This window comes from Python bivittatus, unplaced genomic scaffold (assembly GCF_059951505.1).
Source record: "Python bivittatus isolate LINGU-HERP-01145 unplaced genomic scaffold, Pbiv_v1 ctg000340_np1212, whole genome shotgun sequence".
NCBI classification, from domain to species: Eukaryota; Metazoa; Chordata; class Lepidosauria; order Squamata; family Pythonidae; genus Python; species Python bivittatus.
In genome coordinates this window covers 17644202-17664491 of record NW_028277056.1, presented here as the reverse complement: position 1 = coordinate 17664491, position 20290 = coordinate 17644202, and the positions used below count along the sequence as shown (strand labels likewise).

At 37.8% G+C, this 20290-nt stretch overlaps 1 protein-coding gene across 1 annotated transcript in view; it reads left to right on the top strand.

The window, feature by feature from the left end:
• Positions 1-20290, top strand: part of CWF19L2 (CWF19 like cell cycle control factor 2) — an 86902-nt gene that overhangs the window by 8255 nt on the left and 58357 nt on the right. Inside the window, exons 2-4 of the mRNA XM_088140635.1 lie at positions 7318-7428; positions 16953-17060; positions 18347-18466. Coding sequence (XP_087996761.1) covers positions 7318-7428; positions 16953-17060; positions 18347-18466 — 339 coding nt within the window. The remainder of the gene's footprint in view (positions 1-7317; positions 7429-16952; positions 17061-18346; positions 18467-20290) is intronic.

Sequence of the window (20290 nt, the reverse complement as noted above, 5' to 3'; positions counted from 1 at the left end):
GGGTAAACTGTAAGTAGTTCAGAATTGTACTGATACTATTGATTCATGAACCATTACCATTTGTCAATAACCTATCAAGCAAGCCTTGTATGAACAGAACCACACAAATTTTAGCTAATATTTTAATGTTAATGCTAAGTAAATGTTAATGTTAGGTGTTAATATTAATAAATAAAAGTATGTTCTTCATGGTTTACTAGCTTTTTTTAAGTTAACGGATTACATAGATTACCAGCAAACAACTCTAAAAAATAATTCACTTCCTACACAAGGTGATTCTATGACCTATATGTTTGTTTATCTTCTCATTAAATTAGAATATATATTCAAAAATTAATCAGCACTCAGGCTGAACACCAAATATTTACCCTCTGAAAAAAGGAAAAAGAAATCTAAAATTATGCACTGAAGTTCATTTGCATAGTTTTGCATTAAATTAAAAAAAGGCTTTAAGAAAAGGTGATCCTATTATTGAAATATTTTTGAAAGTTTTAGGTGCTATCTATAATCTTTCAAGATATCTTTATAGTAAAATACATAGGTATATGTAATATATTTATGGTTGTAGATATTGTAATAGGATATATTGCCCTATTTGTTAATTTCAAACCTAGCTTGTGTTGAAAAAGATGAAACTTTGTTCACTATTCTAAATTCACTAGTCCAGTCTTAGATATCTCAGTATTTTGGCATGTAACTTCAAATGGGTTAAATGGCTCATTCCTAAGAAAGTCTGTTTAAGATTGCAGTCTTAATCAAATGATTTGGGTAGCACTGAAGAATGGGAATAGAATAAGAACTGTATGTTATCAGTTTGTGTTCATTTTGTGATGTCCCATTTTTACCATTCCATCAGTTGAAGCTAATGAAATTAAGTACAGGTAGTGCTCATTATCTACAGGTCTATTACCCTTAATTTTATGTGTCTACAGTGGCTAAAAAGAGAGCAGATCTTGGTATCTGAAATAAAATTTGTATCTGGGGGTTTGGTTTTTTGTGCGTGTGGGGTTACTTTATGCAAAACGGTGGAGAGGCTTTTGTGCATGTGAAATATTTGCTTTTTCAAGGTCTTATTATCTGGAGTTTCGTTATTCCCAGTTGTTGGGCTGGAATGGAAACTCTGTGAATAATGTATAGGGAAATGTATCATCAGAATATCATGATCTGAACTGAGGATGCCTATCTTCAGCAAATGTCTTACAACTCACATAACATATAGGTGCAACTGCAGCACTGTTTGGCTATTATGGTAGTATATGAAACAAAAACTGCTTAGATGTTTAATGTACTTTTCCATTTATCTTCCATCTGATAAATGGAAGAGTATATTGGGCCAAATATTGAAGGATATTGCTAAATGCAGGGCAAGATGTTTTGTTATTATACTTACGAATTCCCTCAGTGCTGACTGCCTGAGGGAATTATCGAAAACCTATTTAGAACAGGGTCTCTGTTCTTATGTAGAGAGTATCGAAATATGTGAAAAGGAGAGTGACAAGACCTACTTGTGTTCTGCTCACTGGTTTGTGACAGTCATCAAAATATAAGCTAGTTTAGGAGAACTACAAGTTCCAGGATATTTTTTGAAAAGAGTGGTGGTGCCTGAGGGAATGTCAGAGGTGCATCTGTTGGAGCATCTTTTTGTGGCAGAACTAGTATTTATTTCATTTAGATTTGTATATTTATTTTATAGAAAGTTATTTCATTTATTTATCAATCACATTTGTTTATATCTATATATTTATATCTTATATCTCTCTATATCTATATCTATAATTTTATTAAGAATTTTGATTATTATAGTAAAATCTAGTATAAGTTAAACTTAAAGAAAAGAGAATAGAAAGGAGTAAAAAGTGCAAGAAGGAAAGAAGAAAGAAAAAAGTAAGAATATAATAAAGAAAAGGAATATATAAAGAAGTGACTTTCAGCCTTCATCATAAGTATAAACAAATTTTGTGACTCTTCACCCCCCTCTAAGGTTACAAATGTTTATCTCTTCATCCCATATCCCATCCCTTATCTATAAACAAATCCATAAAACATCATCTTTTAAGTCCTGGTGTCAGCAGAAAGTCCATCAAGGGTTGCCAGAAATAACAATATACGTTGTTTTAACCTTGATCAAATAAACCAACTTTATATTTCTTCCTTTTACTTCTAACAGTCTTAATCTTTGGTTCATTCAAATATTGTTTTAAGATTTGATTTCATTTCTTCTTTGTCTCATCACACAGAGTTCTCCAAGGATTTAACAAACCTCTTTTGTAAATCCAATAGGAAAAAATTATCCAGGTCACTCTCTTGGTTGTCATTTGTATTTCCCTTTTAAATTTTAAAACTTCAGCCAGTTTCTTTTGTAGATCCAGTGAAACATCCTTTTCTAAGTCATTCTCTTAGCCTGTCAATTGTAAATCCCCTTTTGATAACATCTCTATCTTGTCAGGTAAAATTTGTTCTATGTCTGTCATTTCTTTAATAACATCTTTTGGACATCATTACTGACACTGTTGACATTGTGGCTACTGTTTTCTGCTTCCTTTCTTCAAAAGTCTCCTTCAATATTTTCATTGTTAGAACGTTTTGCAACATTTTACAGGCTTGTAAATCTTTCCTCTACGTAAAATCTTTAGTCCCCTCTAGTGTCCAGTTTTTGAAATCATGAGCTTACTTATCTTTGTTTTGTCTTGTAAAAACCAAAATAGGATCTATTTCCCATGAGAAGCTGTTTGTTCTTTATAATTAATTCCAAAATCTTATTGTAAAATTTTCAATATTCCAATTTTATCTGGACCCTTAGTCCAGATAACTTTCTAACTTTATAAAATCAAAATCTTATTTATCTTTTTGCTGTTTATTTCATATTTTTTAAATTCTTACGTTTATGATTAAAAATTTCTTTCATTCAGGATTGAAGGCAGATGCACTTCATGTTTTCTGACTTGTCATTCTGAAGGTCTCTAGTAGCTTAGAAGTAGTTAATGAGCAATTTCTGAAAATGATCAGAAAGTGAGGTTTGTGAACTTAGTGTCCTTTAAAAGTCTCCACTGTGGATTGATGACTCCCCATCAATCAATGAATTTTGAATGCTCCTAAGTCTTGTGACTCACAGCTGAATTGATTCGATCACATTTGATTACCATTCTTTGGTAACAGAGGTTAAAAACAGGTTTCTCTTTGAAGTGACATTAAAACTTTATTGCCTGTAGAAAAGGAAAAGGTTATTTTACCATATATATTTTGCATATATTTTAAATAATATCTTTATAGATTTACTGGTCATACTCCTAAGTAATATAGTTAGAAATGTAGCTTTACAACTTATTTGGATTTATTTATATCAGTTCAGTTTAAATCGCTATTCAAGAAGCCTCCTAGTTCTTTTATGTTATGAAGTTTAACACTTCTTTTTTAAAACCAGTGTGAATGAACAGTTAGAATATTGTCAAATGAACAATAGAAAATAAAATATGTTAGGCTTTTTATTATCAAAATGTATTAACCTGTTTCCATTGAAGTTAGAGTAGTTTGTTTCTGGAATTTAGTGTAAATATTATTGAAAGAGAAAAAGAAAAGTGGGAGAAGGCTTTCCCTTCCTGTAGAGATTTGGGAGTGGAGGAAGAGATGGTATATTTAAATGAATGGGTACAGATAATTTCCTGTCCAGCGTCAGGTGAAAAACATTACCTATGTTTTTGAGGTCTTTTGGGCAGGCTTTAAGCTTGCAGAGAGGTACACTAACACCTACTCAACTGAGCCTGGTGCATAAGGTTTTAGGGCTGAGTAGTATTCTGAATTTGCTTCCAAAAAGGAACTTCAGAGTGCATAGGGCCATGGACACAGCACCTGTTTGCAGCTCTTTAAAGCAGACACATCTTTCCTTGGGATCACACGATCACAGAAAAAGATGCAGCTCTGTTAAGAAATGCTGACAGGTGGTATATTCATGTCCCTTCATGCTCCAAAACACCTTTTTGGATTTGAACACAGTCCTTTAAGATATGCATTTATGAATAAAGAGTCTTGCATTATATCCTGATATTTGTTTTCAGTGCCAGAAATGAACAGCACAAATGATCCTTCCACAAAAAAAGCATTGTGAAGCGGACAGTTTTCCCTGATTTCCTCTTTAGCAGATCATCCAGAGATCTGCTGCTAAACCCAAATATATATTCTGTCAAGCTGTTACCTATGTGATCTGATATCAACTAATACATAGATTCATAGCTAGAAAATGTGAAATATGACTAATTTATAATAAAAGGAGTAATCCAATGTGTTTTTTTAGTAAGAGCTGGATATGGTGCTGTACTCCTTCTGTAATGACTGCTGTAGCTGATGTTTTGAAATGGATAATTCAAGAGTTTGGATTCATTGACTCAGTGAAATATAGCCCATTATTGTGTTGGCATGAAATTTTAAGAAGCAGGATAGCTTCCTTCTGACTGTTCCTCTTGATATGTGAGCATATTTAGATTTGAGCATCTTATTAAACATTCCTCATGTGCCCGGGACAATAGAACTTAAAGGCATTGTCTGTAATATAAAGTGAAGTTACTGGAAGGTAGATACTAATCTATAAAGGCAAAAGGAAAGTCAGTGGGTATTTCTGTGGTTTTAGACAGTGCTAAAAAATCTGGATCAGAACAAAATGTTTGTTCTGCACAAGAGTTGAAAAATGTGCAACAATTAGGCTTGGTTTTGTACCATAACCAACAAAATACTGTGCTGATATCAGGATTTAATTATAAAATACAGAAGCAAAGAAATGAGTAAGGTCTGTGAGACTGCATTGGGCAAATGAATTAAGAGGTCACTGATCTTTGTTTCTACTTTGAAAGGAAAAGTAATAAACTAAATGTAGTAACTAAACATTTAGGATGAGGAAAGTGTAATGTATGTGTTAGAAGTTGTAAATATCTCTGATATGCTATTTAGAAATGTGATTACTCTTAGGTAAATGAAATTTGGAATACAGGTAATCCTTGTTTAATGACTGCCTCATTTAGCAACCATTTGCAGTTACAATGGTGATGAAAAATTAACCTTGCAACCAATCCTCGCAATTATGACCTTTGCAGGTCTATAAAGCAAAGGGGAACCAAAGTAAGTTCATAAGCACAGTCGTGGTTTCACTTTGCCAGTCCCAATTGTGGTTGCTAAATGAGGACCATCTGTATAAAGAATAATTTTTCAGTGCTGCAGCTAACTTAATGGGAATGAAGGGAATTGTTTACTATGCCTGTCCACTACCTACAATATGACAATATATTCTTTATTTCTTCATCTAACTATTTCAAGAAAAGGCTTGGATTTTATTATTCCAGAAATATGCTGCAATGCTAAAAATCTACATTCAGAAATTACGTTACCCATTTGTGTTTCATTTACAAGGAAAGATAATTGTACACAATTCTGTGTGATTAATGTTCATTTACTTATAAATGTATATGCTGCTTTTCATTAAAAGAAGCAGTTTATTTTGAAACATTAACAAACATATGAAATAGTAAAATAGAAACTAATTAATTAGTTGTTAGTTATGTTTTCTAGTTAGGTAACAGCATCTAGCCAACCTTGTCTGATCTCAGAAAGATAAATAGGGATTTGGATAAGAGATTCTCAGAAAATTCCAGGACTGTAGCCTGGATTGGGAAGTAAAAAAAAGAAAGAAAGAAACAACCTGGAAAAAGATGTAGGAAAACCAATTCTATAATGTTTCTAAGAAAAGTATACAGATCATCATCATCATCATCATCATCATTTATTTATTTATTTATTTAAATTTATTGGCCACCCACCTCCAGTGGACTCTGGGCAGCGTACAAAACTAGAAAAACACAAAAACAGTTAAAAACATTAAATCAAATAGCCCAGATTAAAATAATCTAATAAACAACAAATTTAACAGAACAAAATACATCCATGATCCATGATACATCCATGAAGTTACCAGGAATTGAGCTCAACCTGAAAAACTTTAATTTGTAGGGCAGTTGTGAAAAACCAAATAGAGAAAATCAAGGAAAGGCCTAAACTTTCCAATTTACCAGATGTCACATGTTATGTTAGGTTTGTTTGCTTATTTTTGTGTCTTCAAGTCAGTTTTTGACTCCTGGTGAGTGCCTGGACTAGACCCTGCAATTTTCTTGGCAAGGTTTTTCAGAAATGGTTTGCCATTGCCTCCTTCCTAGGACTGGGAGAGAGAGACTGGCCCAAAGTCCCCCAGCGGGCTTTATGCTTAAGGCAGGTCTAGAAGTGATAGTCTCCCATTTTCTAGCCAGTGCCTTAACCAGTACATTAGGCTGGCTCTATACTTGTTTATTACTGATTTCCTTTTGGGAGGGAAGAGAAAACAGTGTTTGAGCAACTATATATGAGTAGCATTTATTTTAGTCCCAAATCTTGATATGGTGATATGTACAAAGCTGGGTATCTTTTATCGTAAGTCCTGAGAATATTTTAGTAGGGTTGTGTAAAGCATCAGAAAGTGGCATTTGCAAAGCGTGTTGCACAAGTGAAGCATTTCCAGCCCTATCCTCTGGGGTGCTTAGCTCCACTGAAGCTTTGCTTCACTGGGAAGACAGAAGGGTTGTCTGTGCATGCACATGTGTGCATGGGTAGGGCTTTGCGAAGTATCCATTTCATGTGCTTTGCACAGCCCTTATGTGTACTTGCTATAGGAAGATTGTTATGCAAAATAATCAGAATGTTTTAAATTGAGAATAAAACAGACCCATTTGGGAAAGTTCCAATGGCATGTTTTAAACCTGATAAGCCACTGTTTTCTAGACTGTATAGGGAGGCTAAAGCAATTAGAACCATGTAAAAACATACAATAACAAGTAGTTTAGGAGGCATACAAGTTATTAAATAAATAAATATATAGTAAAAAGAAAAAAAAAAGTATGCCATTCTAGGATTCCAAGCAATGGAATCCCACAATGTTTAAAAATATATTTGAGGAAGTTAGCCTTGACTTGTGAAGATTTAGATTTCAGTAAACTTGTTCTTTAATAAATGGAATGATTTGCTGTAGGTTTTGGAATTTGATTTTCTTTTCCTTAAGTATTCATATGCATATTATACTTTTCAGATCTTATAATAGCTTTTGGTAGCATTAAGCTCACTATAATTCTTTTTCTTTTAAAAATCTGCTGGTCCCATGCTTCATTGATTTGGCAAAATCAAGTATCTCTGAGACAATGGAGTATTACTGATTTATTCCAGATTGAGTATCTTACTGAACAGCTAAGTATTTTTTTATATACATACTTGTAATTTGTTGAATTATCCACATCCTTTTTTCCATTTTAGGCAAAAGCTAATTATGAAAAAGATGAAAAACGCAAGGAACTGAAGCGATTGCGAGGGGAAGATACATGGATGCTGAATGATGTGAACGAGCGTTTAGAAGAACTGGAAAAGGTAATGCTTGTAATGTTAATTAATAAACATTTGCAATGGGCAGTACATTAATGGTTGTGGGAAAGCCAAATTTTAAAAGACACTGCTGACTTTGCTGTGTTTTTATTAAAAAATTTTAATTTGTGATTATACCAAAAATGTGTCAACTTGTTCCCATTCCAGTTATGCATTCAGATTAAAACTACAATATAAAAATACTGTTAAAAAGCATATTAAGTATTACATGATCCTGAAATGACTGTACTGTTAGTGCCATCACTGAAAATGCTTTTCATTCATCATCTTCCTGTGATCAGGAAAAAAAAAATCCTCTGAAGTAAAACAAGAATCCAGGAGAAGCAGCTGTTAAGTAGTTTAAATACATGCTCTGTAAAACTTCAGGCTCTAATTTAATGAATTTATAGAGAAAGTGAATGGGACAAGTGCTTCAAAATATAATAATAGGCAGTACAAGCCAAATTCAATCTAAGTTCCAGGATACCAATTTTCTTCTGGGTTGACAAAAATTAAATAGTTTTTAGAAAGAGAATTTGAATATCTTATGTTTAAAAAAAAATTCTTGAATATAAAGGCAAAAAGAAGAAATAACTGAAATGTTGAACTTGTGTTCAGCATGGATAATAATAATATAATTATTACATGTCTTTATCAAGGCATGGTACAAAACACCCCTCGCCCCCGATGATTACAAATAACCCAAATAAAATTGGCTTAGAACCCAGTAAACAAATAATAACACTAAAGGATCAACACAATACATCTGAAACAATGAGCTGGGCATATGACAGAGCATATGTATCTAATGATTTGAAAAAGGTATTAATCTGCACCAGTCAGCTAGGTGGAACAACCAGACCCTCCTCTTAACCATTAATTAAATTAAAAAGATTTTTAAACCCCTTTTAAAGCCTATCAAATTTCTATAGAGATGAAAGGAAGAAGAATCACTGGCCAGGTCCCTAAAGGCCTGGAACCTGGAGACTGACCTGGGAGTGAGAAACTGAAAGAAGGTCCTGCTTAGAGGAATGTAAAGAATGAAAAAAGGGTAGATGGTTATTAGGAAGTTTGTGATTGGATTCTCTAAGCACAAGCACCAGTAGGGAGCCAGTGAAGAGCCCTGCACTATACTAAGATATGAGAATAAGATGAAAGGATTAGAACAGCCAAGGTGCACTGTTTTGGAGTAAGGTCAGAGGATGGAGAGAGAAATTAGAAACTATTAGAATAATATAAGCATGAGACAAAGACATACACCAGTAACATCTCCTCTGCAAGGAAGCCCTGGTTCCTATGAACATTCATCAAGCTGTGGCTAAGAGTGGCAGTTGTGGCTAGGAGGGCCTTTGTGCAACTTCAAGTTGTATTGTCAGTTGTTCCCATTCCTAGATCGGGAGGATTTACTCTCAGTCACCTATGGCCTGACCACCTCCAGAATGGATTACTGTAATGCGCTCTACATGGGGTTACCCTTGAAGAGCATCCGGAAACTATAGCTGGTGCAAAATGCAATGGTGTGGACAGTTATGTGCGCTCCTTGATCATTGCACATTACACCTCTGCTCCATGAGCAACATTGATTGCTAGTTTGCTTCCAGTTTCAATTCAGGGTGCTGGTAATGACCTATAAAGGCCTCTGTGGCATGGGTCTAGGTTATTTGAGCGACTGCCTCTCCCTGGTTAAATTTACCCGTCCCATCAGGGCTGGCAGGAGAGGCATATTACTGGTCCCGTTTACCAAGGAATGTTATCTGAAAGGAGAGCTATTTCTGCCATGGGCTCTGCTCTTTGGAACTTAATTCCCGGTGAGGTTAGACCGGCCACAATCCTGTTGGCCTTTTGGAAGGCTCTCAAGACATGATCTTGTTATTGTGCCTGAGGATCCAGTGGTAATATGGAGCCTGTTAATTTGTTGTACTGTTAGTCATTGTATTGATTGCACTCTCCCACAAATTAAGTTTTAACTGGTTTTTAATTGGTTTTTAATGGTTTTTATTTTGGTTGTTTATTTCTAACTATTGTTTTTAAGTCTGTCAGCCTTCCAGAGTCTTGCGTGTGAGATGGCTAGCTATATAAATTGAATAAATAAAATTAAATAAAAATAAGTGAAATTAGTGTTCCTAGATGTATAATCAAAAACAAGGTGCACAGTCAAGACCACAGCACAGCTGGTAGAGAAAATTGGGGCAATTCAAGAATGCTTGAAGATAAGGAAAACTCTGTAGAGGACATACAGTCAGAATGAAGCACAACAATCTCAGCTTTGTCTGAATTCAGCTTAAGGTGGTGGAAAGTGCTAGTAAGACATTCTGAAACAGATAACCATGCATTAACATTAAGGACCTCAAAAGACTGAAGAATTTGAATATCATTAGCCTCTTGGAAGTATTATATAGGAAGTTTGTTATTGTAGTATATTTTAATTAATTAAATATTTATCTACTTTAATTAACACTTATTCTGTTTTTGCTGTAAACTGCCGAGAGTCACTCTGTGGTGAGATGGGCAGTGACAAATTTGAAATATAAATACATAAGTAAAAAATAACAATGTTATTGGAAGCCCTGATCATGAATCAAGACACCCAAGGAGCAGTGTAAAGGGCAACCAAAATAGGATCCAAGAGTAATACCTGAGGAACACCTACTACAAAGGGAAATATCCAGGAATGAAATCCACCATGTACAGTGGGGCAAAAAAGTATTTAGTCAGCCACCAATTGTGCAAGTTCTCCCACTTAAAAAGATGAGAGAGGCCTGTAATTTTCATCATAGGTATACCTCAACTATGAGAGACAAAATGGGGGAAAAAATCCAGAAAATCACATTGTCTGATTTTTAAAGAATGTATTTGCAAATCATGGTGGAAAATAACTATTTGGTCAATATCAAAAGTTCATCTCAATACTTTGTTATATATCCTTTGTTGGCAATGACAGAGGTCAAACATTTTCTGTAAGTCTTCACAAGGTTTTCACACACTATTGCTGGTATTTTGGCCCATTCCTCCATGCAGATCTCCTCTAGAACAGTGATGTTTTGGGGCTGTCGCTGGGCAACACAGACTTTCAACTCCCTCCAAAGGTTTTCCATGGGGTTGAGATCTGGAGACTGGCTAGGCCACTCCAGAACCTTGAAATGCTTCTTACAAAGCCACTCCTTCGTTGCCCGGGCGGTGTGTTTGGGATCATTGTCATGCTGAAAGACCCAGCCACATTTCATCTTCAATGCCCTTGCTGATGGAAGGAGATGTTCACTCAAAATCTCACAATACATGACCCCATTCATTCTTTCCTTTACACGGATCAGTCGTCCTGGTCCCTTTGCAGAAAAAGAGCCCCAAAGCATGATGTTTCCACCCCCATGCTTCACAGTAGGTATGGTGTTCTTTGGATGCAACTCAGCATTCTCTCTCCTCCAAACACGACGAGTTGAGTTTAGACCAAAACGCTCTACTTTGGTTTCATCTGACCATATGACATTCTCCCAATCCTCTTCTGGATCATCCAAATGCTCTCTAGCAAACTTCAGACGGGCCCAGACATGTACTGGCTTAAGCAGAGGGACACATCTGGCACTGCAGGATTTGAGTCCCTGGCAGCATAGTGTGTTACTGATGGTAGCCTTTGTTACTTTGGTCCCAGCTCTCTGCAGGTCATTCACTAGGTCCCCCCGTGTGGTTCTGGGATTTTTGCTCACCGTTCTTGTGATCATTTTGACCCCACGGGTGAGATCTTGCGTGGAGCCCCAGATCAAGGGAGATTATCAGTGGTCTTATATGTCTTCCATTTTCTAATTATTGCTCCCACAGTTGATTTCTTCACACCAAGCTGCTTGCCTATTGCAGATTCAGTCTTCCCAGCCTGGTGCAGGTCTACAATTTTGTTTCTGGTGTCCTTCAACAGCTCTTTGGTCTTGGCCATAGTGGAGTTTGGGGTGTGACTGTTTGAGGTTGTGGACAGGTGTCTTTTATACTGATAACAAGGTCAAACAGGTGCCATTACTATAGGTAACGAGTGGAGGACAGAGGAGCCTCTTAAAGAAGTAGTTACAGGTCTGTGAGAGCCAGACATCTTGCTTGTTTGTAGGTGACCAAATACTTATTTTCCACCATGATTTGCAAATAAATTCTTTAAAAATCAGACAATGTGATTTTCTGGGTTTTTCCCCCCCATTTTGTCTCTCATAGTTGAGGTATACCTATGATGAAAATTACAGGCCTCTCTCATCTTTTTAAGTGGGAGAACTTGCACAATTGGTGGCTGACTAAATACTTTTTTGCCCCACTGTACTATCCCCAAAAAACAAAAAGACAAAATAGACTTAAACCAATCGTGTACACCTCCAAAGATGCCCAGGAACTGTAACCTGGACAACAGTATCTGATAGTCAAGTTGTCAGATGTTGCCGTCAGATCCAAAAGACCCAGCACTAGTGTAAGGCACTGGGACTTGGCCACCAGACTGTCATTCAGAATTTGAGTAAGTGCCATCTTATTTGATTTGCCTGTTCAAAATCCTGATTTTACTGCAGGACAAAGTCTCAGGGCAACTCTTTCATGGACTTTAGACAAAAAAAAAAAAAAAAAAAGGAAGCAGAGACATTGGCTGGTAATGAGCAAAAAGGTGATCCAATGGGGTTTCTTTGCAAGCGAACTTAAAAAAGTCTGGAATTGAAAAAACAGTTCACCAACCTTTTAACATAAGACAAGAAAAAGAGGAGGATAAAGATGAGGATGGGAAGTATTATAAAGGGAGCTCTCCACAAATTGTTGAATGTCATTCTCTAAGACAGAGATAAATTCAGAAGCAGAATGTGTGGAAGTTAGAGAGGGTGATGGAGGAAAAGGATGAACAATATTCACCACTATAATAGAGAAAAATTCTGTCAAGCACTCAGCTGAAAAAGAGGAGTAGAAAACTATCTATCTCTGTGTCTGTCTTTATCACAAATGCTTCTGCGCTGCTTCAGTCATATGTCTTAGCTTACAGCATAACATTGAATACGTTACAATGAATCAAAATTGAGGACAATTATATTGTTATATAATTGTCCCCAATTGTTACATAACATTCCCCAGTTCAGTGGCGGTTGGTGCTAATAAAGAATGAAAAGTGGAGAAAAGCAGCTGAAAGGTCCTGAGCAGGGAATGAAGGTAGCTTGAAAGAAAACCTGTTGTAGGTAGTGAAGTAATTATCCGGAGCTTTTCGGTGTGTGCTTACAGCAACCCTCTTCCTCCCTAGGACTGCAGACAATCATGGTTGTGGTATCCTAGTTCTCAGTGCATATATGCAGGCAGGAGCAACCTGATCCAAAGCAATCTTGGTAATAGGAAGGAATAAACAGTTCAATTCAGTAATTGTCAGTGAAAGACTCCACAGAAGCGGAAGAAGCAGGATGAGATACATTTGCCAAAACAAGATTACATTGACTTCTCCTTTTAGCTAAGGTCATTATGAAGGAATTATTTCCTCCTTCCCATTGTATTCCTTGTTGGACTTGATTTGCTGTTCAGGATGACGTATAATGCCCTCCTGAATAACTGGTTCTGAAAATAGTGCTTTATTTAAATCTATATACTACTAAAACTCTTGTGTCTGTAACCTTCAACTGGGCAAAACAGTGCATCATAGAGCAACAATTTTTGAACCAAGGTACCTCAAATGAGCAACTTATAGAGTGCGTCCAAAATCTGGGAACCATTACTCCCACGGGATTGCAATTTGGGAAATTTGTGGCTGCTTCAGCACTGCTGCACTGCTGCGCCACCTTGGTCAGCCCAGGTCATGTGATTGTCATGGGCATATCCCTTACCCCTTTCCTGCCTCTCCCTGTCCCTGCACCCATTTGGCTGGGGGAAGGAAGGAAGGAAGGAAGGAAGGAAGGAAGGAAGGAAGGAAGGAAGGAAGGAAGGAAGGAAGGAAGGAAGGTTGGTTTCAAATGCTCCCTGCCATCTTTCCACAAGGAAGGTCAATGGGGAAGCCAGCAGGAAGTTGAAACTCACTCCCACTCCCACTGCTTTTTTGCCTGCCTGTGGTCATTCTGTTTCTCTGTTTAGGTAAAGAAATATCTCTGAAACATGAACCCAATGGGTTACAGGTTGTCTAGTAGACATTAAAACATTCAGTTCAATTGAATATAATACAATAGAGCCGAAGTTCAAATAAAATAGGGCACAGTCCTGGATTTCAGTGATACTTACAAAGAGTATGACAGGAGCCTTTTATCCCATCCTTTCATCTATGTGGGACTCATTTTGACTAAGTCCCTCTCTGAGAGAATGTGGCTCCTATTTTAAAATGCCTGTGTGTGTGTATGTGTGTGTATTCATTCCTATTTTCCTTTGCTCTGTTAATGTACATAGAGACAGTTTATCTGATAGAAAATTTCATAGGACAATCAAGTCCAACCCCTGCTTAGTGCAGAAATTTAGTCAAAGTATCCTTGATAGATAACATCAAACATCCACTGAAGAGAAACAGACTGCTTCTCTGGTTAACAAATTCCACTGTTCAACTGCTCTGGCCAAGAAGGCTCCATTTTACTTTATATGTTATTCATAATTTCCATCCATTCTGAAGAAGGACTTTTCCACAGCAGCAAAGCAAAGTATAGCAAGCAATAATCAGCTCCACCATCATCACAACATCAAATGGAGGCTTTGGCCCTACTCACCCCAAGTATATTTATAAGCATCAAGCCAATTGCTTCAAGATGTGTGGCCTTGTCAGAACAACTGTCAGCAAGCTTGTCTCACAAACAGAAAGAGTTCACACCTGCTACAGTTCCGGAATCCAAGGGGAAAAAAAAGATAAGCTGAACTTAACTACTTCAGTAGGGCAAGCCTTTCCTTCAGTAGCAACCAAACCATTGCTGGCTTTGGTACTAGTGCCATCACTGATGCTTCTTTCAATGATACAGGCTAGAAATTTCTCAATTCAGCATTCCCTTCCAGAGGTGCAGTTCATCAAATCCATACTGGAGGGCACAATTAGGGATCATTCCCACTCATTGTGTTTATCCTGAAATTCACCCATTTCCCAAACTTCAGAAGGTAGAAACAAGTACTCACCGAGTATACCTCATTGTGAGAGCCAGTTTGGTGTAGTGGTTAAGGTACCAGGCTAGAAACGAGAAGGCCATGAAGTCTAATACTACCTTAGCCACAAAGCCAGCTGGGTGACCTTGGGCCAGTCCCTCTCTGTCAATCTTAGGAAGAAGGCAGTGTCAAGCCTCTCCTAGTTTTTAACCTGATGTCTTAACCACTACACCAAACTGGCTCCTAATGTAAAGATAATATCCCCTCCCAAATCATCAATCTTCCTCTTCCTCCTCCATCATCGTCATCGTCGTCATCCTGAATTTTTGTATTCCACATATAGACTCAGGACACTTCACGGCATCATAAAATACAATCAAAGTTCAGGCCTAGGTTTGAGATGGAGATATCTTTGGTTGCTCTCTTGGATTGCCTGCATTATGACCTGGATTTATTTGTCTATATAAAATTATATGGCCACCTATCTCTTGATTATTTGTTCTTGTTAGATTTTATCTTTCTCTTTTAAAATTTAATAAAGTTATGATAAAAAAATAAAATTATATGGCCACCTATCTCAGGCAAATAACTGAGTGGCTATCAATACAAAACCAAAATAAAGCAACAAAAATACAATTAAAAGCAAACATAATAAATATATAAGGAATCAGGAATCTCATAAACAACTCTTAATCCCAAACACACACATATCAGGCTCCGTTCACAACTGGCCCTAACAGCTAAGAGAAAAGCCAACTTTTCATAGCCTTCTGGAATGTCAACAGGGTTGAGGCCATCCAGATCTTGGGGAGGCTGTTCCATTCTGGTCTTATTAGACCTCTCAGTGGCTTTTAACACCATTTACAGTATCCTCTTGGACCACCTGTAAGAGTTGGGGATAGCAGGCATTGTTTTACAATGGTTCTGTTCCTTCCTCAGTGAGTGGTTCTAATCGGTGCTGGTGGGGGAAGAGAAGTTGGCTTGGTGGCCCCTGACTTGTGGGTAGCTTTAGAGATGGACCACGTCTCCCCTAGTTTTTATCATCTATACAAAGCTGTTGAGAGAGGTCATTTGACAGTTCAAGTTTAATATCAATATGCTGAAGATACCTAATTGTACATTGGTATGCTGAATCATGAGGGAGATGGTGTCATTCTTTCCTGGTACCTAGAGGCTGTTTGGGTCTAAACCAGAGTTGCTACTGATGCTGCCAAAGTTACTCCTTGATGGGCAAGTACTACCTTTCAGGGAGCAGGCCTGCAGCTTGGGGGACTTTCTGGACTTAAAGCTCCTGCTGGATCAACAGGTGGAAGCCATGGCTAGGGTGGCCTGTGCCCAGCTTTACCAGGTCTACCTGGCTCAAGAGAACCTGAGTACTTGTAATTCATGCCCTTATCACCACCCAGTTGGACTACTGCAGTGTGCTCTACTTGGGGGCTACTCATAAAGAGTATTTGGAAACTACATTTGGTCCAGAAGCATTCGTCTGCATACTTTTTGGCTCCTGGTGTTGGGAGCGTATAACACCATGATGGAGTATAGAATATGGGGTAAATCAATACCCAGTCAAATCAGATCATCACTTAGTCTCACATACAGAGAAGGTACCTACAGTGATTGAGTTTGTGGTTATCTCTTTGGCCATTGGTCAGTGCGCTTAATCGATGATGGTGATGTCAAATGAAGAAGAGACATGTTGCTTAATCAACTAAAATTTCCAGTTAAACCAAGTTTGTTATTGTAGAATACATTTTTCGTATGTATGTTTCTAATGCATGCTTAGTGCCTTTCTATCCAGAAGCTTTGGATGTTATACAGTGGTACCTCGGGATACAAACTTAATGCGTTCCGTGACTCTGGACGTATCCCGAGTTGGTCGTAACCCGACGCAAATTTCCCCATAGGGTTCAATGTAAATCCGGTTAATCCGTTCCGCCCTCCAAATTTGGTCGCACCCTGAAGCAAATTTTCCCATAAGGTTCAATGTAATTACCGTTAATCCGTTCTGGTGTCCGCGGACCACGTGTCAGGAGTGGGAGAATGGCTGGGCGCCGCGCAGCGCAGCGGGAAAAAGGCCAGGCGCCGCGCAGCACAGCGGGAAAAAGGCCGGGTGCGGCGCGACGTGGCGGGAGAACGGCCGGGCGTGCCGCGGCGGGAAAACGGCCGCGGACCACGTGTCAGGGGTGGAAAAATGGCCGAGGACCATGTGTCAGGGTGGAAAAATGACCGTATCCCGAGGTGGAGTTTGCACATTGAGGTAAATTTTTGCGGCCGGAGCTGGTTGTAACCCGAAAAGTTCGTTAGTAGAGGCGTTCATATCCCGAGGTACCATTGTATATTATAAAATAAGCCATTAAGAAAAGTATCCTGGGACATTTTCAGCAGGGTAGTGGGAGATGTTTTGCAGTTTAAAAACAACAAAATATAGTGTGTCTTCCACATTCTAGTTATGTGGCCTGTCACAGTGATACAAATGTTTCTTTTTGTAGGAACATTCTGTTACAAAGAAGAAGCAGCATTCAAAAAAACATAAAAAAGAAAAGAAGAGGAAAAAGACTAAAAGAGAAAAAAAAGATGATTCATCTGATACCAGCTCTGTAAGTTTTATAATCCAAGTCACCAGTTGGTATAAAGCTATTTGTCACCTATATTAGTGATGGTACTTAGTTTTACATGTATCCTGGATATTTGATTTATAATTGCTGGTACGCTATAGCGTCAACCTATTTTTAAAAAATGGTAAGGATGCAAAGGTGACCATTAGGTCAGAGGAAGAATAACTCCACCTCTATTAAAATGTGGACTGAACAGCTAGTGATTATTGCAGCAAGCTAGCATTCATTTTTCCATATATTTGATGTAATATGGTAGAAACCACGTGCTAGAAAGAGCCAGATTTCAGCTGCTAGGCCTTATCTCATAGTGCTATATACATTTAGCATGGGTAATAATGAATCATTAGACACAATATTCAGAATATTGGGTTGCTTGGAAGACTAAATATGAACTTGTTTATCTAGCTGTTGCTTCCATTGAGGCTGTTCCATTGTCTGTAATATGTGTCAGCAATGCTATTTAGACTTCACTCTATATTATTACTGGATATGCTCTGCACAATTTTACAAATTCAGTTTAAGATTCTCCAATGGTAGAAAAACTCCCAATCTTCCACAATATAGTAACATCCAGATAATATTGGATTTCAAGTCCCTGATACTCAGTTGGATTAGTTGCAAAGCAGTGTTTTATATCTGGTGGCTGTGTGCTTTTTCTTAAACTATAGAGTTGCATCTGCCTATGAGAAGGGTTGTTTATTTCAATTGAAGTGAATGTCATTAACAATACTGTTGCCTGCACTTTGCTTGGGTTTTTCTTCTAAACATGTTATTATGCATAGACTATATTGGTGCGTCACAAAATTCCCACAAATTTTACAACCCTCAGAGGTCTGCCAATCATATGACTTCTAGCTGTGAAAATTTGTTGGTTTTAAGTGGTCATCTGTAACAGGATGACTGCAAAAGTAATTTCTTTGAAAAGTCTTTTGAGAGTTAACAACTTGTCCTTTTATGTAGTGCTATATTGTTAATAACAGTACCCAAGGGAACAAATTGGTGGCCTATTTTCAATGGGGAAAAGTGACTATAATAAATATCAGATGTACATAGTTACTTTTTATCTGAATGCCCGAGTCTTATAAATACATTTAAAAAGCTGCAACCTCCAATAATGGATATAATTTATTCTCTCTTTCTGGATCTCTTATTCATATAGAAAAGGAAATCAAGTTTTTTAAAATGACCTTTACATTGTTTCATTGACCTTTAAAGGCCTTTACAATCCTCTAAAACACATTTGATTATTTGAAAACATGTGTTCTTAGGGTTCTTCAGAAGAATGGGTGGAAGCTCCTGTTGCACAGCCTTCTAGCACTGAGGAGTCTTGGAAGGTGAAGAAAGAACCATCTGAAGAAGGGACAGTGGAAAACTCTATGTCAGTTCAGGTAAGCACCCTGAACAGGAGGAGGCATCTTTTTTGCGGACAAGAACTGTGCTTAACATTTTGGGGAAAAAGAGGTCTACAGTCAAGAGGGAAATGGCAAACTTGTTGGAGGGCCAGGATTTCTTGTTTTTCCTGGGACTGGAAAGGTTCTTTTAAACGATGTTAACCCTACTTTAAGATTTATCCTTTAGCTTTTGTGTGATCATGCCTCAAGAGATTCAGTTGCCCCCAACCCTGCTGACATTTCAGAAAGCTTTAAAAATTTGGCTGTTTTCCCGGGTACGGAGGTTGAGAGGTTAATTGGATCTGTGAGACTGATGTGTCATCTGCTGAGGATTTATGCTGGCCTTGATTGTCACTATGTATATGTATTATTACTTATTATATTTGAGTTTTTAACTTTATGTTAGCTTCTCAGAATTGCCATTGTGATCCAGTGATGATCATATAAATTGATTAAAATAAACAAAGAAATAAGAGACAGGTAATCATTCCACTGATTTTTCATAATTGTGATTGAAGGTTCAATGTCATTGCAAACAAAACTCACCAGTCCAGGGGCAGAAAGTTTCAATGGTCCGTGGGGTAATTGGCTTTTAAGTCTAGAGCCTGCTGATCCTGATGTTCTGAAGGTAGTTGGTAGATTTCCAGAAGTTCTAATCTTCTAAATCAGGAAGTGGTTCAGAGTATTCTGAACATTGGCACATTCTGGAAAAAAAAAAAGAATGTTCCAGGAAACACCAGGAAATTCTATCCCTGGGACACTGATTTCTCTAGTTCTGGCTATGTGCAGTCTTGGACCTTAGATTGTGTTAATCAATTATGTGCCATCAAGGAGTGACCACATAGATAGATTTTCTCCATTATGATATGCCCTAACCTGGTCCTCAGATCTTCCAATGGTGCACCCATTGCCGTTGTAACTGAATCCATCCACCTTGCTGCTGGTCATCCTCTTATTCTCTTTCCTTCCACCTTTCCCAGCATTAGAGCCTTCTCGAGAGAGCTAGATTTTTGCATGATATGTCTGAAGTAGGATAATCTGGATCTAATTATTTGTGCCTCGAGTGAGAACTTTGGGCTGATTTATTCAATGATCCATTTGTCTGTTTTCTTGGTCATCAGTGGTATTCTCAGGAGTCTTCTCCAACACCAAGTTCAAAAGCATCAATACTCTTTCTATTCCTCTTCTTCAAAGTCCAATTTTTGCTTCCATAGAATGTCACAGGGAATACTATGACTCACACTATTCTGAACTTTGTAGACACATCATGGCATTTGAATATCTTTTCCAAGGACTTCATGGCAGCTGTAGTAAGTGTTAGTGTGTATATATTTCTTGACTGCTTATTCCTTTACTGTTGATGGTTGATCCTAAAAGTCAGAAGCTATCTACCACTTCATTGTCTTCATTGTCAGTTATAATTAGTTTGGGTAACTCCTCCTGAAAAGGTTAGGTTATGAATTGCATTAGTCTTCAAGTTACCACAGCTCGTTCAGCGACCATTCAAATTACGACTGCGCTGAAAGAGGGTGACTTATGACTGTTCTGCAAAGTTGCGGCCGTTGCAGCGTTCCCATGGTTATGTCATCGCAGTCCGGGCACACAGGTGCCTGGCTCATGATTACTACATTGCAGTGAGTCATGGTCATGTGATTGCCTTGATGACACAAGCAAAGTCAATGGGGAAGCCAGCAGGGAAGGTCGCAAATCACTCCCTAAGTCGGTTCTGCCACGTTTTCTCCTGAGGACCCCCACTATGGAGCACGAGCACCTGCACCCACACTCCATACCGTGCACCTACCCCCAGCACTCCCAGTGTGC